The 18,177-nt window shown below is 44.8% G+C and overlaps 1 protein-coding gene across 3 annotated transcripts in view; it reads left to right on the top strand.

Moving 5' to 3' along the window:
- The window catches only part of EXOC6 (exocyst complex component 6), a 1,184,343-nt gene that overhangs the window by 535,563 nt on the left and 630,603 nt on the right, over nt 1–18,177 (top strand). For all 3 annotated transcript variants that reach the window (XM_086922491.1, XM_086922490.1, XM_086922489.1), the window contains exon 13: nt 6,709–6,806. In XM_086922491.1, the coding sequence (XP_086778617.1) occupies nt 6,709–6,806 (98 nt within the window). The remainder of the gene's footprint in view (nt 1–6,708; nt 6,807–18,177) is intronic.

Genomic DNA, 18,177 nt, shown 5'->3' with positions numbered 1-18,177 from the left:
TGGCCTAGGGGGCCATTGAGTACGGTCCCAATCAGGAAGTAGGGAGTGGTTGTTATTCCCACTACTTTCTGGTCCCCAAGAAGGAAAAGGGGGGCCTGCACCCCATGTTGGACCTCCGCGACGTCAATCGCTTCCTCCAGAAGGAGAAGTTCAAGATGCTGACTCTGGCTCAGGTACTGACTGCCCTGGACCCTGGAGACTGGATGGTAGCGTTGGACTTGCAGGACGTTTATTTTCACAACCCCGTCCTGCCGGCCCACCAGCATTACCTGCGGTTCATGGTAGGCCTGGAGCATTTTCAGTTTGCCAAGCTCCCCTTCGGCCATACCAGCACCCGTCGAGTGTTCACGTAAGTGATGGGGGTGGTCGCAGCTCATCTGCGCAGGTCAGGGGTGTCAGTCTTCCCCTACCTTGGCGGGCTCGCCGCAGGCAGTCGTCTCCCACCTCTAGACTACGGCCAACCTCCTGCATTTGCTGGGGTTCTTTATCAATGTGCCGAAGTCACACTTGAGTCCGTCTCAGAACCTCCCTTTCATCGGAGCGGTTCTGGATTCAACGCTGTTTCGTGTTTATCTTCCCGAGCAGCGAGTCCGGAATATTCCGGCTATGATTCTGCTCTTTCAGCCTCTATCCCGGGTTTCAGTCAGGATGGCCTCCTGCATCCTTCTGGTGACGCATGTCAGATGGCATATGCTGGCTCTGCAGTGGGACCTGAAGTTCCGGTGATCGCGATTGGGTCAGTGGCAGATCCCTCTCCCTTCCCCAACCGGAGCACACAGTGGTGACGGATGCGTCACCATGGGAGAGGCGGAGATCAGAGGCCTCTGGTCTCCGGCGGAATCCCGGCTCCATATCTACTTTCTGGAGCTGCGGGCGATCCGGCTTGCACTGAAGGCATTCCTTCCCTCTGTCCGGGGAAGTGTAGTGCAGGTGTTCACGGACAACACCACCGCCATGTGGTATTGCAACAAACAGGGCGGGTGGGGTCTTGGACCCTATGTCAGGAGGCTCTGCGCATCTGGACATGGCTGGAACATCAAGGCATTGCCTTGGTGGTTCAACACCTGGCAGGTTCTCTAAACACCAGGGCGGACGAACTCAGCCGCTGGTGCATGGTGGATCACGAGTGGCGTCTGAACTCGGACATGGCGCAAGGTCTCTTTCTGCGATGGGGAGAGCCTTGGCTAGATCTATTCACCACCGAAGAGAACGCGCAATGTCATCAGTTCTGCAGGTTGGAATTTCCAAGGCGGCACTCGCTCGGAGACGATTTTCGTCTCGAGTGGAGCTGCGATCTGTTGTATGCTTTTCTGCCTATACCACTTCTGCCCAGAGTGCTGAAGAAGATCAGGCGCGACCGGCCCCAAGTTATTCTTTTGGCTCCCGATTGGGCTCGAAGAGTATGGTATCCCGAGCTTCTCAGTATGAGCATCGATCCCCCGATCCGTCTGCCTCTTCGGGAGGATCTTCTGTCGCAGCAGCAGGGGATAGTCCTCCACCCGAACCTGTCCAGCCTCCACCTCCATGCGTAGAGATTGAGCGGGCCAGTTGACGGCTTTCGACCTTCCTCCTGAGGTCTGTAATGTAATTCTGACAGCCAGGCGTCCCTCTGCTAAATCTGTATTCGCCTGCCGATGGAACAAATTTACGCAGCAAAGGCTGTGGATCCCCTTTCTGCCCCTCTTTCTGAGGTTCTTCTTTTTCTCCTTTCTTTGGCCCAGCAGGGCTCTGCTCTGGGCAATATCAAAGGCTATCTTTCTGCTATTTCCGCCTTCCTGAGGCTCCCTTATCAGCCTTCTCTTTTTAAGTCCCTGGTTGTTAACCGCTTTCTCAAGGGCATTAAACACACGTTTCTTCCCGTGCCTTTCATAATGCCTCAATGGGACTTAAATCTTGTCTTGACTTTTCTGATGTGCGCTCCCTCTGAGCCTCTTCATAACTGTCCTTTACTTCTTCTTACTCTTCAGACGGCTTTCCTGGTTGCTATCACCTCTGCCAGAAGAGTGAGTGAGCTCCAGGCCCTTTCTTCCAAACCTCCTTTCCTTTCTGTTTATCCGGACAAGGTGGTTTTAAGGACTCATCCTTCTTTTCTGCCAAAGGTTGTCATGCCCTTCCACATCGGGCAGACTATCATTTTGCCTGCCTTCTTTCCAGCACCGCACCCTTCAAGGGAAGAGGAGAGGCTCCACCATCTGGACCTAAAACGTGTGCTAGCCTTCTATCTGCACTGTACACAGCAGTTTCGGGTGGATGATCAGCTTTTTGTCAGCTTTGTGGGCGCCAAGCAAGGTCGGGCTGTGCACAAACGGACCATCTCCCGGTGGGTCGTTCTGTGCATCAAAGCATGTTACTCCTTGGCCAAGAAGGAGCCTCCTGTGGGGCTGCGTGCCCATTAGACCAGGGCAACTGCAGCCACTACTGCTTTTTTTTTTGGCAAAGTTTTATATAGCGCGAACTAGACCTGAACCGAATCCGGTATAAGAGCGCTTTACGTAGCACCAGTTACGTTACATGAGGACACACATTCATTTTAGGCACGGGGAGATTAAGTGATTTTCCCAGAATCACAGGAAGTTTTTGGCGTCGTTACCGAGACTCGAACCCAGCTCCCCAGGTCCGAGGTCGAGCGCCCTAGTCGTTAGGGACGTGGCGTTAAGGACATTTGTCAGACAGTTACGTGGGCCTCACTGCACACATTTACCAAGCACTACTGCCTTAACAGTCGGGTCTGGAGAGACGGTATCTTTGGCCGTTCTGTGCTACGTGACTTTTTGGTGTAATCTTGTTCGCAGATCCACCACCGGGGTTGGTATTGCTGGGCTATCCATTCTAAGGTAAGTAATCTATCACTAACTTGTCTCTTTCAGATGCACAAGTTACTACTTGTGTAACAATATATCTGTAAGAGGCATTAGTTAGTGATAGATTTCTCACCGCCCTGCCCATCCTCCCCGTTCGGCGTACTGATTACCAGGGTGAAGGTCATCCCCTTTTAGGGCCCTAGTTTTATGCACCAAAGGTCAGTTTCTTGCATGGCTCTACGTTTCGGCGCAGAAAGTTGTGTACAGAACTGACGTCCGCGCGCATTGGTGGCGCCTAAGTTGGCTCCGTGACGTCATCCCGGCGCTTATGGCGCCAGTGACGGGTGCGGAGCCGCACAATGCCACCTACTGCCGCGCAGGGGTACTGCTAAGCAGAAAACTTTCCGGATCCAGACTGATGCCTGGGTAATATTCTAAGGTAAGGAATCTATCACTAACTAATGTCTCTTACAGATATATCGTTATACAAGTAGTAACTTGTGCGTTAAGGAGGCCCACCAGGACGTGTTCAGTAGACTTTCAATAGACTTTACTGATGAAGTCAAGAATCAGTTGCTGGGCGTGTCTTTTATAGTCAGACTAATAGGTAAGAAGGTGCACCAATCTTTGGTGAAAGTTCAATGAAAGTAGGGCTATGGCTCATGCTTTGTCCTTTGCCTGTTATGCAGGAAGGTTCCACCAACAGTACAGAAAGGTCAGAGGCGATAAAAACAAAATAGGAGACACATTCAGTAGGCTCATGAGATGTTGCCTCAGTTTTTTTAGTCATAGCCATATCAAGGGTGTGCTTCAGGTGGAGCAGAACAGCACACTGCTGCCTTCTCCACATCCACACTTAATACTTCAAAACTTCTGCAGGCTTTTCTTACAAGCACCTCATTTGACTTACTTTGGCAGATATTGTTGTGATTGTAGTGGAAAGGGTTCACCTTGGAAAAGAAGGTGCTTTAGATTGTGATGTGGAAGAGGAATTTAATGTTACATTTCCACCACCTGTGCTGGCCCCTTCAGACTCCTACCTTCCCACCCCAACATTAACAACTTTATGAAAAAAGTTTGGCCACTTCTTCAAAGGGGGGTGCTTTCATATTCTGATGCAACATTACCACAACCAATAAGATACCTGAAGTCTGTGGTGAATGGATAATATTTTCAGTTTGTCGTTCTGCTATTAGCCTATCTTTTGTCCTTCGGGTGTTAACCAAATTGTTGATGGTAGGAGCGGTGGATCCCCATCATGAAGGTTTTCATTTTTACCCTCATGATTGGCTGTTACGTGGTCTTCTAGTAAATATAGTATCTCTTCTTCGTGCTTCAGGGATTTTTGTGAAAAATAAATCTTGTTTAACTTCTGCTGAGAGGATCAAGTATATTGGAATGTTTCCATGCTGAGAAGAGTGGAGACTATTCAGAAGACTACTTATTATTTTAAGTTGAACTAAGGCAATCAACAAAGTTGATCTTTTTTCTTTTCGGAAATATGACATCTTGTGTTTTCTGGCATCTTTAACTCATCTGAGATGCATTATTTGCAGTGGGCTATAAAAGGCAAGTGGAATCGGTTTTATTGTTAGGAAGGATTAGATCGTCATTGCTTCATCAGCACAGTCTGTCTTGCCAAGGTATTGTAAATAGTCTGTCCTTGTTTTAAAGGTCAAGCAGTGTCACCACATTTAGGGCTAATGCCTTGCCCATCTTGGCATGGTAGAAGATTGATAAACTATGGATAACAGCATGTCACACAGATCTCCTAGTTTATAGGAAGTGCCTACATGGAATGCGGCGCACTGCAAATTTAATGAGCGGCAAGCAGACAACCTGTTGGCAATGTAGCATTCTTTTAAGGAACATTAAAATAAAAAAGAGGCAAATAAATTAAAGTGGAACTATAAAGGAGTAGAATTCAAAACTAAAGTATTGGCCAGCCATCCCTGATACTGAAATACTAATTTTCAGGTGGATGTACACATGCTCAAAAAAGGCCATCATTCAATCACTAATGCATACTGAACCATTACTCCATGCAGGTCGCTGTGATGGATAGAAGCAGAGTGTGAATGACACTCAGGCAGACCAATGGCTGGACTAAGTGGACCCACAGGCCGGTAGATGTTTTCAGTGGCTTATCACCATAATCGAGGCCTCCTGTACTGAGCATAAACTTTCGCACAAGGTACCCATCCCGCATACAGTCATAAAATTACAAAATATACAAAACTACAGTTGGAAAAGCAAAATACCATCTCAACTATACCCATGGTTTGATAGAGGGGGTACCCAGAACCAACATGCTTCCCTACTATGGTAATCTGTGAGATTCCATGTAATAAAACACCTATCCGTTGACTTTGTCACAGTCACAGATTGTTATTGCTCTGTATTAATCTATTGACTTTAACATATGCTTTTCAAAATCAATATGGCAGGACTATCGCTTTCATCATACCTTTTCATTATAAAAAATCAAGCTTATATCGTTTATCATTGGCTTGTCACCATAAGCAATTTAGGCCTACTGTGTTGGTTCATAAACCTTACCACACGAAATCATCAGGTATACGGCAATAAAATTACGAATATGTACAAAATACATTTTTTAAAATAATACAAAATCCCTACTAATAAATCCTGAAAAACTATTTCAATAGTGCATATTGTCTATCCCCATGGTTTGTTAAGGTAGGTCACCAGCACCAAACCGTTGCCTATTACAGTTTTCTGCAAGATTGCATGTAACAAAACGCCTCCCTACAAGCTTTAGCACAGTGTAATAATGATCCACTCTTAAAAGGTGTTTGCCTTTAACACATACTTTTCACAATAAGTAAGTAAGACCTACTTGCTTTGTCATAACTTACCGTTAAAAATAGATCACACTTAAGGTCTCCCGAATAACGTTTCCCAGTGACCTGATAAAGCCTATTCCTTTACCAAAGGATTAACACTATATACAGCCCCGGCCTACAGAGGTGTGCAAATGTTGGCAACCATCACGCATCCAGTTATAAAGTTGCATTTATGTACAAAATTATAGTTGGCTAAACAATATATAGCCCTTCACAATAGGACCTAACAAGAATCATCACAGTGAAATTCTACTCCCGGGGTTTGTCAGAGTGTGTGACCAACACCATAAACCTTGCCTGAAATCATCATCTGTGAGATTACAAGTAACCAAATACCTTTCTATGACCTTGCAACAATCTTCTCCATGAGTACTACTCGCTTAACCATATACTTTTAATAATAAATAAGTCAGGCCTACTGCCTTTGTAATCACTTTTCACAATAAACTGTCCAGAACTATGGCATTAAGCATAACATTTAATTGCAAACCCAGGACGCCTGTAGAAATTATCCATGTAGTTCAATTACTGCTCTCCTCCCATCTGTGCTGCTGCCAGAGGACAAGACCATAAATTATCTAGCTATCTAAAACACTTTTATAGCATTACACTATCATGTGTGTACCCATGAAAGCTTGTGCATCTGGATAAATTAGCACAATGATCATAGGTGTGTGGATGGCAAGCACTTTTTTGTGAAAGGACACAACTTCTGACCAATCAAAACATATACTCCTGACTTTCAACATGTGGGCGGAGCCAAAGCCTCTCTCTTGGTGGTTATCACACAATTGGCAACAGCTGCGCTGTCAAGCCAGACCATAAAAGTAATTTGTAAAATCTTAGCATTGTAAATATAAACACAACACATGATATTTTTTTGAGTTGGCAGTGGTAGTTAAAAGGGGGTAATGACTTACAACCTTAATTGTCACGGCCTTAGGAATCAATGTTCACAAAAATTATTTCTAGCAAACTATGAGTTTTACAATGTAATGTAATGCTGGCTTGACTTAGTGATCCATTTCTTCACTTTCCAGAGTTTTGGCTTTCCTGTGAACCGACTGTTTGATCTCTTGTTTGAAATAAGAGATCAGTATAATGAAACGCTTCTAAAGAAATGGGCAGTATTATTCAGGTTAGTTCACATACTGTGTATCATTTTTAACTTAAATATTGTTGTGACTTTTGGCTGTTTCTTGCACTTCATCACGTGTTCATATACTCCACTCACTACAACACAAGCACCTTTGTGCACACTAATTCTTGAATTACAGTTGCATAAAATGTAATAGTGCTGATATAACTGATGCAACGTGTATCAGTAGTTCCTAATACACACTGCTTTTCTTCTAAGAAATGTTTGTCTCCTCACTTCTGTTCCATCGCAATTGATTTTGCATCCTATCTAATTGCCTGGAACGTTACCTGTTGAGACCTTGTTTGTTACATAAAAGTTACCCGGTTCTCAACGGGGTTTACGGGTTACCTCCTGTGTTTTTTTCTGTTACTTTTAGGAAGTTGGCATTTTTCTGTCCCAACCAATTGGTGTCTGCTGCCTATATCTTGGGTCACATGACTAGGTGTAGCTGACAGTTGGCCTTTTTGCTCCCAGACAGTGAGACAAAGGAAAGCTACATCTTGGAAGGATAGGTCACTCTGAGTTAATGATGAGGAGGAGCCGTCACCTACCACACTTGCACACCACAAAGGCCCTGCCTGAGAACTCTCACAAAGGGGTTTGGCACTAGTCCATTGTGACCTCGGGCAATCTGGGGCCAGAGCTGGGAGTCAGGAAATTCAAAGCACCTCTGTGGTTGTGGAAATCTCTGTAAGTTTGTCCTACTTCAAAGTGGGCACCTGGTATAAATAATGGACCTCAGACCCCAACTCTTCAGATCACTTCCAGACCTGTGGACTCTGCCAGTGGACTGTGGACTCTCCCTTTTTGTTCTTTTTGGCTTTGAGCCTGTTAGCTAAGAAGTAATGTCTCATGTCTCCTCAATCATAGACCTTTTTTCAAGGCTTTAACCCTTTGTGTGTTCGTGGCGGAACCGTTCCGTCACGAGCCTCGGGTGGGCTGTGCTGGTGACGGAACGGTTCCGTCACGGCCCGCTCGCCGCACCTGCGCGGCGTGTATTCCGCGCCTGCGCTGACGTTCTAAAGAGCAGGCGGGGCTGTGACGGAACCGTTCCGTCACAAGCACAGCCCACCCGAGGGCCGTGACAAAGCGGTTCCATCATTATTACGGGAGCGCCGCGCGGCCCCGCCTCCCCCTTAGTGCTGCGGCGGAATAGCCGCCGCAGCTAAGGGGTTAAGGGAACTCTCTGCTTTGTTGACAACAAGTAGTCTCATTTGTCCCCTGAAAGCCGTGAGCATGCCTACTCTGGTCCTGAGAATTTATGTTTTTCACTGTCACCAATGCTATTAGACATCCCCTAATTATGGCCTTAAGAAATATTTAAAAGTATAGCAGTCGTTTTTCTACTGCAATGTTAATCGTATATTCACTTATGGCTTTGAAAATTGTGGCCCTGTTGGCTGCATCAGGGGGAATGTGTTTACCCAGTCTCGGAAAACTTTCTCTGTTGGGCCATGTCATTCTGCTGTGCGCTCCTCTATCAACTGCTCTCTCCCTCCTTTACACTTTACTTTATTTGCCCTGTTTTCAGGGCCTTTGTTTCCAATGTCACTTGGACTGATGGTGGCTTGAACACCAATCTCAGTAGTCATTCGCCACTGATATCAGGACTGAGGGAGAGGCTGCCTGGGTGGGTGTTATCCTGATGTGCCCCTTGCCCCAACAGTCTGCATCGTGCTCCTGCTGGCACATTGTTCCTTTGACCTCTCGGTTTTGCCATGGGCTGTCCCTGGCTGCTCCTGTCACCACTGGATGTACACTGTTTAGTCTGTGCAACTTCCTTTCCAAATACACTACTGGGCAACTAATGTCTTCGAAAGAATCTGTCGTTGATTCCGGCTGGAAATCATCTATGCAAAGTATGCATGCCATCTGCAGGCAAGGCTGATATTGTTGGAACTCATGAGAACATATCAACTATGCTCTCTTCTGGCCGTGACCAAGCGTCCATCATCTTAGCGAAACTCCTCTTAAACTTCAAATAGTACGTGGCTATGACCAGTATGGACTTTGGTTCCAACTTCTGTTCTTACACCACCTTCACCATATTAAACATGGGCCTTTTGCAGTCTTTTGATATTGTATACCCTAAATTAGTGTCTTCTCCTACTCTCAGTTGGCACTTTTTATTTCTAACAGTTAACATACTACATTCCAACCTCTTTAACACTTACAACTGATACCTCTCATGCTCTTCCACGTTCTTACTGTATGTCACATTATCATTCAGAAAAAGCAGCTTAGATAATCCTTTGAAAATCTTATGCATCAAATTCTTAGAGTATTGATTCATAAACCAGCCCAAATTGCAACCTGTGGAAACAGAAAACTCCATACTTGTGTCAACACTCCACACCAATTAATGTAAGAGTGCTGATGAGCAGCAAATGGAAAATCCTCTACTTTAATGTTCCAAGACCATTAAGAATACCTGCACAACAAGGCCTTTCCAGTCCCCAACATTTGTAGATTTATTCAAATAATACTGTTATTACAGAAAGCAATAGTCAAATCAGTCAAATCCACTTTATTTGGTTAATAAAAACCATAAAAGTACACAACATACAGCAATTATCACAACAGTAGTAAAAATGTAAAATTAAATTCATAAATAAGCATTGGGCGAGATAAAACATTTCAGCAGCATTGTTCTCAAATACACAAATGAAACCGATTACCAGTAGTTCCAATATAGCAAGAGGCGAACCAGGTTACATCATATTCAGCAGCATTTTCTCAAATGGGGGGCTTATGTTAAAACAAATTCATGTAATCATATAGGACTGACTGGGTTCCAAGACATACAATACAATTTTTTCCAGTGCCTCACAGCCGCCACTAAAAAGCTTGCAATATTAAAGGTCTCCCAAGGATCATTCAGCATCCGCAGATATAATAAGGCAGGTCTAACCTGCATAAAACCTTTTCCTTTCAAGATGGAGATTAAAAACTTTCTACGCATATCGCTAAAATGATCTCAAAACATTATATAGTGCATGGGGTCCTGGGTCAAAAAATTGGCACAAATGCTAGGGCCTAGATCGTTCACCTTACTCCATCCCTGCGAGTCTTCTAATAAAAAGTGAATGAGATTAAAACGAAATCTAGTTGAAAGAAAGCGGTGGAAAGGCTTAATGACAAAGGTCAAGTAAAATTCTGTCTGTGGTGCGGTTTTTAGCAAGAGATAAGCTTTCACAGTTGGTTTCATTATCTCAATCACCTCTCTCTCTCTGCAGACAACAAGTGTAAAAATTGGGTTTTAACCCACACCAGGTCCTCTTTTTGGGTTTTTTCCGGGGAGACGAAGAGTTTGTGGCGCCCAAGTTTTTTTCAAAGTGACTTAACATGTTGTAACCATGGGATTCTACTTGCTCTCTCCATGGAGACACAATCCCTGGCAATTTCTTGATTCAATGCCAGTTCTGGAGTGGTCCAAATCATTAACCAACATAACACAGGAGCCAACCCTATCAGGTCAGAAACACAGCCAATGCCCAGTTCGTGGTGTATAACATAGTGGGAGAAGATTGGGGGACCGACAAGAGAAGCCTTAAAAACTTGTTTTCAACTTTCTGAAGCCCCTCAGCCAATTTTTATCCCCAAATTGCAGACCCATACCTCGCAATAACAATGCATTTAGACATATAGATATTAAGCATGGTTTCAATTGGCGTGGCCCGAGTCATTGTGCAAAACCATGGACGGCTGCTGTGGATCTTGCCATGGCATATTTTTTTGCTTTCTGCTGGGGAACCCACAAACCCCTCTCATCAAACAAGACCCTGAAGTAAGAAAAAGAGGTTACCCTGGACAGCTCTAAACCCTTCACAATGAACAATTTGGAACTTTTTTGGTCTCTGGCCCATAAGCATTGTATGCGATTTGGTTTGGTTGACAATAAGATTTAAAGATTGTTTCATGATGATGTGTATTTGTCTTGGTGTGTCATGATGAATAAAATACTTTAAACATAAAGATTGCATAAAGGACCCAAAAGAATCCAATAGCCTCTGCAGCCTTACCGCTGTACGCGGCAACAAAACCGCATCATCTGCATATAGGAGGGCATGGATAACCCTGTCCCCTACACATACACTATCTGGGCTAGCAGAGCAGGGGAGATGCCTAGGCTATTTATATAAAGGGGAGCTAAAACGCAACCCTGTCGGAAACCTCTACTAATGCTAAAGTGTTTTGTGCATTTGCATCTTGACTAACTCTCACCCTTGCAAAAAGATCCCTGTGGAGATATGCCAAACAATAGACTAAACAGTGATCCATTTCCATATCGATCAATATTGCCCATAACTTTGATCTAGTTACTAGATCAAAAGCCAAGGATAAATCCATGAAGGCCTAACTGTAACGTACCTGCCTTGGCCACTGTATATTTCCTGGCTAGTAAGTGCAAATTTAAACACTGATCTAGTGTGCAACTATTTTTTCTAAAACCATATTGGAGATCTGTTTATACACCAGTAACTTTTAACCAATCCGAGAGTTTACTTAATATCACTCTACCTAGACGTTTTACCGCTGAGTCAATCAGGGATATAGGCCTGTAACAGCTTGAGTCACCTCTCTGGCCGTTTTTAAAGACCGGAATGACGGTGGGACCAGGATGACGGAAATCCCTGCTCACTAGCTACATTAAAAACATTGGTTAAAATTTTTGACCAAAGGATCGGATTCTGTTTTTACAAATTGGCCGGCACAATGTCCAGTCTGGGGGCCTTGTTACTGGTCATTTGATTTATTGCTTGCTCAACATCTCCTTTATTAAAAACCAATACAGGGGAGCTCAATTCATGATCTGAGGTAGCAGGAGATCCCAACTCAGCCGGGCCCTTGTATATAGATTTAAAATGGGAGTACCATTGATCCTCTGTGATACTACATTCTAGGGGAGAGTTCGTGGATCCAGTAAAAAAGGACCTCAACTGTTAATAAGTCATTCCAAGCTTCCTCTTAAATTTAATTTTTGCGGGTATTCAAAACACACTTATAGGACTTCCTTAACAGTAGAGTAGAGGCCGCTAGTGTCTACATTGCTAATAGGCCTAGAGTCAGGGTGGAAGCCTACCTAATGGTTTGATTTAGATAAATGAATAACACTTAGCACACTGGCATAACCAACAGCCCTGAGTATTTTTACAATAGCACAATTTAAATATTTCATGTCCGCAAGCATGTAGAGGCCTCCTCTCCTTGGAATGCGGAAAATACCAGTGCCAAAAATTACACAAAGACTATCACTAGCAATTTACCTACTTGTCTAACTCCTCCATTACCAATTCTTTCATTATGTGTGGTAGAGGCCGCCCCTTTCGCTCCACAGGCTGCACCATCTCCTGCTTTACACTTTACATACACTCACCAGACATCACTCTTTAAAAGTTGCACTGGCTTTTCTTTGTTAGGGGTCTGACATAGTTGCTAACAATTTGTGTGCCTATACACCATAAAATTCAATCTGTGTTCATCACATAAGCTTTATTCATTGTACACCTCCCCTTATACGAAATCCTCATCATTCACTCGAGTTATGGCATCCTTATGAGAACCCTTTCAGATTAGGCTTCTCAAGAATTTATGCTTTACATCTAAAATGTCCCTTATAATCTCTCTTATCAATTATGCTATATAGAGAACCTGAATCGACAGACTGAATCCCCCTGCCAAAAATCGAATAGCCCTCCCGTGGAGCTTCCCGTATGCTGGATGTGGCTAGAGACTCATTCAAGGTTACAGGCCGGGCTGCAGTAACTAAGGGAACATTCAGCCCTGGTTGATCAGCTTTCAATCCCAGATGATCCTCAGCATTTTGAATTTCTTGAGTTAGAGCCCCCTCTGCCGAAGTTAAATATGAGATTATGGAGGCAGATTTCCTGGGCACTGCAGGGTTGTTAGTGCTTACGCATTTTGATGGCCGATGTGTAAATGAAAGGGGGTGGCCCAGCCCAGCCTCTTCCGGGCTCAGACGGGCCTGCCCTTGGCCCAAGTACAGCGCGGGCACGCCGGCGCGTGTCGCGCACTGTGCGAGCCGCAAAATGCCTTTAAGCACCTCTGGGTGCGTGAAGTGCAGCGTCAGCGCCTCCTGGCACTAAGAGATATGGGGCTATGAGTCCCCCCTGGTCTGTGGCTTGCAGGAGGAAGACTGCAAAAAACACAGTTGATGGACAGAATGCAGAACAATGGCTTACATTCACCCCAGTACAAAGATCTGGGCCTAAATCCATAGTTTTTTTGCACTCCACACCACCCTAGGTCAGACAATGGCTATATGCAAATCAGTCTTGACCCTGTGCCTCATGGGAACAGTCCAGCCCGAACTACCAAGCCATGTCTTTCCTAGACCGGAATCAAGCATACAAGGACTGGTTTCTGGCTATCAGCCTTCTTCAGCCTGGATAGCTTGACTCCAGTGATGTGGAGAGCCTGGGACTCACGTCTAAGCATACCCAGCCGACTCGGGGTGAAAATTGCAAAAAACACAGTTGATGGACAGAATGCAGAACAATGTCTTACATTCACCCCAGTACAAAGATCTGGGCCTAAATCCATAGTTTTTTTGCACTCCACACCTCCCTAGGTCAGACAATGGCTATATGCAAATCAGCCTTGACCCTGTGCCTCATGGGAACAGTCCAGCCCGAACCACCAAGCCATGTTTTTCCTAGACCGGAATCAAGCATCCAAGGACCAGTTTCTGGCTATCAACCTTCTTCAGCCTGGATAGCTTGACTTCAGTGATGTGGAGAGCCTGGGACTCAAGTCTGAGCATACCCAGTCCACTCGGGGTGAAAATTGCAAAAAACACAGTTGATGGACAGAATGCAGAACAATGTCTTACATTCACCCCAGTACAAAGATCTGGGCCTAAATCCATAGTTGTTTTGCACTCCAAACCATCCCTAGGTCAGACAATGGCTATATGCAAATCAGCCTTGACCCTGTGCCTCATGGGAACAGTCCAGCCCGAACTACCAAGCCATGTCTTTCCTAGACCGGAATCAAGCATCCAAGGACCGGTTTCTGGCTATCAGCCTTCTTCAGCCTGGATAGCTTGACTCCAGTGATGTGGAGAGCCTGGGACTCACGTCTGAGCATACCCCGCCGACTCGGGGTGAAAATTGCAAAAAACACAGTTGATGGACAGAATGCAGAACAATGTCTTACATTCACCCCAGTACAAAGATCTGGGCCTAAATCCATCGTTTTTTTGCACTCCACACCTCCCTAGGTCAGACAATGGCTATATGCAAATCAGCCTTGACCCTGTGCCTCATGGGAACAGTCCAGCCCGAACTACCAAGCCATGTCTTTCCTAGACCGGAATCAAGCATCCAAGGACCGGTTTCTGGCTATCAGCCTTCTTCAGCCTGGATAGCTTGACTCCAGTGATGTGGAGAGCCTGGGACTCACGTCTGAGCATACCCAGCCCACTCGGGGTGAAAATTGCAAAAAACACAGTTGATGGACAGAATGCAGAACAATGTCTTACATTCACCCCAGTACAAAGATCTGGGCCTAAATCCATAGTTTTTTTGCACTCCACACCACCCTAGGTCAGACAATGGCTATATGCAAATCAGCCTTGACCCTGTGCCTCATGGTAACAGTCCAGCCCGAACTACCAAGCCATGTCTTTCCTAGACCGGAATCAAGCATCCAAGGACCGGTTTCTGGCTATCAGCCTTGATAGCTTGACTCCAGTGATGTGGAGAGCCTGGGACTCACGTCTGAGCATACCCAGCCCCCAGATCCTTGTACTGGGGTGAATGTATGACATTGTTCTACATTCTGTCCATCAACTGTGTTTTTTGCAATTTTCACCCCGAGTGTGCTGGGTATACTCAGACGTGAGTCCCAGGCTCTCCACACCACTGGAGTCAAGCTATCCAGGCTGATGAAGGCTGATAGCCAGAAACCGGTCCTTGGATGCTTGATTCCGGTCTGGGAAAGACATGGCTTAGTAGTTTGGACTGGACTGTTCCCATGAGGCACAGGGTCAGAGCTGATTTGCATATAGCCCGTGTGTAACCCAGGGTGGTGTGGAGTGCAAAAAAACGATGGATTTAGGCCCAGATCCTTGTACTGGGGTGAATGTATGACATTGTTCTACATTCTGTCCATCAACTGTGTTTTTTGCAATTTTCACCCCGAGTGTTCTGGGTATACTCAGACGTGAGTCCCAGGCTCTCCACACCACTGGAGTCAAGCTATCCAGGCTGATGAAGGCTGATAGCCAGAAACCGGTCCTTGGATGCTAGATTCCGGTCTGGGAAAGACATGGCTTGGTAGTTCGGACTGGACTGTTCGGATGAGGCACAGGGTCAGAGCTGATTTGCATATAGCCATTGTCTAACCCAGGGTGGTGTGGGGTGCAAAAAAACGATGGATTTAGGCCCAGATCCTTGTACTGGGGTGAATGTATGACATTGTTCTACATTCTGTCCATCAACTGTGTTTTTTGCAATTTTCACCCCGAGTGTGCTGGGTATACTCAGACGTGAGTCCCAGGCTCTCCACACCACTGGAGTCAAGCTATCCAGGCTGATGAAGGCTGATAGCCAGAAACCGGTCCTTGGATGCTTGATTCAGGTCTGGGAAAGACATGGCTTGGTAGTTCGGACTGGACTGTTCCCATGAGGCACAGGGTCAGAGCTGATTTGCATATAGCCAGTGTCTAACCCAGGGTGGTGTGGAGTGCAAAAAAACGATGAATTTAGGCCCAGATCCTTGTACTGGGGTGAATGTATGACATTGTTCTACATTCTGTCCATCAACTGTGTTTTTTGCAGAAGGAAGACAGCGTCTGGTCAGTGGCCGCGAAGTGCCCTGAAGCGCCTCTGGGCGTGTGAAGTGCATCGTCAGCGACCCCTGGCACTGGCTTTGAGTCCCCCTCCCTCCCTGTCTGCAGCTTGCAGGAGGAAGAAGGCCTCTGGTCGGTGGCAGCAATAGTCGTTAGAGCCAGTGGAATTAGCAGAAAACCAAATTCTTAATAATACAAAATGCCATGTGCCTTTAAGAAATTAAACAAATCACATTTTGTAAATAATCCTATTAATAGAAAATAGGCCTAAATACAGGAAGGACCATAAACATCTAGCCCTCTCTACACAATGAGCAGAAAAGTCTAACCAGAAATTCTGTCAGAAAAGTCTGGCATTAGGATTTCGCTGGAAGGTCTAGTAGGAAAAATCTGAGTAGCTGGTCTCTTTCATAAAAAGCATGCGTTTTATACTATTCTGAAAAAAGAAAACACTCAAATTCATAGCAAGATTTTACATAAATGGTCAGCACTAAAAATGTCTCCTACACAGAACCAATTCCATTATTAATTACAAAATCAAATTCATAGCAAGATTTTACATAAATGGTCAGCACTAAAAATGTCACCTACACAGAACCAATTCCATTCTTAATTACAAAACACATACATGCACGCTATTTTCTTTGACTGTTAAGTAAATTATTTATTGCACAAAAGAAATTGTACATTCAATTGATGCAAAACCCCCTAGAAGGCAAGCTTCTGCATATTCATAACATCCAAGTTTTAGCTCATAGTCTTGCAATCATCCAGAGAAAGTTAGAAATACGTTACATTTGCATACAAAGATAGAGACCATGTTTGCATCTGAATTTCCACCATTTTATGAAAACAGACAACACACATGAACATGTGCAGCGCATGCACAACAAATAAACATGCAATTTTCTGCAAGCACTCTGGTTATTGCAGCCTAGTTATACTAACTAAACCAAACCTGTATTAGGCATGATTTTCCTTTTTTAATTGAAACTTTTAGCTATAAATACCAAAACACCATTGGGTCAAGTTTAGACTTATCATATAAGAGCAGCTCCCTACAGTCCCTCCGAAACAGTCAGGACATGATTTTCTGATAAAATATTTCACTTCTACATTCAGTGGCTGCTCCTCCGCTAAGGCAGAGGAGCGAGCCCCACTGCTCTGCAAGCAGTGTAAAAAGGAAAGTGAAAACGTTAATAACTAGCGTTATTATTATTTTCTTTCCTGCTCCTATGCAGGCGGGTGGGCCTGCCTGGCTAGTGCATGGGGCAGAGGGACGAGTGTTAAGCACACTCTAAAGTGCACATGACGGTTTGACCAGCCCAAGAGGGCCAGTAAAACCTTTGTGTGCGTTTGCATCTTCCCCACACAGCCTGGTGAGTAACATGCAAAGCCTCCAAGTCCCTGTCTGAGCGCCGATCCCCAGCGCTCAGACAAATCACAACGCTGCTTAAAGCAGCGTTGTGATTGGACAGGGGCTCTGAGAGGCTGGAAGCTTCCTGTTGTGGTGTGTGAGAGACGAAGCAGAGGCGGCATCACCGGGCGGCATTCAGGTAAGTATTTTTTTTAATTTTTTTTTATCATTCACCCCTCCACGCCCCACCACCCGTGCTTAGTAGAGGCCGCTAGTGTCTACATTGCTCATAAGTGAGGTAATACGCCTAGAGTCAGGGTGGAAGCCTCCCTAATGGTTTGCTTTAGATAAATAACACTAAGCACACTGGCATAACCAACAGCCCTGAGTATTTTTACAATAGCACAATTTCATGTCCACAAGCATGTGGAGGCCTCCTCTCCTTTGGATGCGGAAAATACCAGTGCCAAAAATTACACAGAGGCTATCACTAGCACTTTACTTACTTGTCTAACTCCTCCTTCACCAATTCTTACATTATGTTTGGTAGAGGCCGCCCTGTCGCTCCACAGGCTGCACCATCTCCTGCTTTAGACTTTACATACACTCACCAGACATCACTCTTTAAGAAAGTTGTACTGGCTTTTCTTTGTTAGGGGTCTGACGTAGTTGCTAACAATTTGTGTGCCTATACACCATAAAAGAACCTGTGCTCATCACATACGCTTTATCCATTGTACAGCTCCCCTTATACGAAATCCTCATCATTCACTCAAGTTATGGCATCCTTATAAGAACCTTTTCAGATTAGGCTTCTTAAGAATTTATGCTTTACATCTAAAATGTCCCTTATAATCTCTCTTATCAATTATGCTATATAGAGAACCTGAATCGGCAAGCACATTTGTCCCCTTTCCTCTCAACAAAATGTCAATCCCTATGATCTCAAGCATTTCTTTATTTCCTTCTGATTGAAATACCAGATGCCCCATTTCTTGTAACTGATATGCAGCTTGAGCATGCTACAAACCGCTTTTCTTAAAGACCTTTTCATAGTTTCTCCAGTGTCCATTTCATGAATCATTAAATGTTTATGGACCTCACCAACTAATTGTGTGCATGTGATTCTCATTGGTCACTAAACTCACTTATGTTTGATAATCTCTTCAGTGCCACAAAACATATCCTCGTTGCCA

Source organism: Lissotriton vulgaris, chromosome 5 (assembly GCF_964263255.1).
Source record: "Lissotriton vulgaris chromosome 5, aLisVul1.2, whole genome shotgun sequence".
NCBI classification, from domain to species: Eukaryota; Metazoa; Chordata; class Amphibia; order Caudata; family Salamandridae; genus Lissotriton; species Lissotriton vulgaris.
This window is presented reverse-complemented; position numbering and strand designations above follow the sequence as displayed.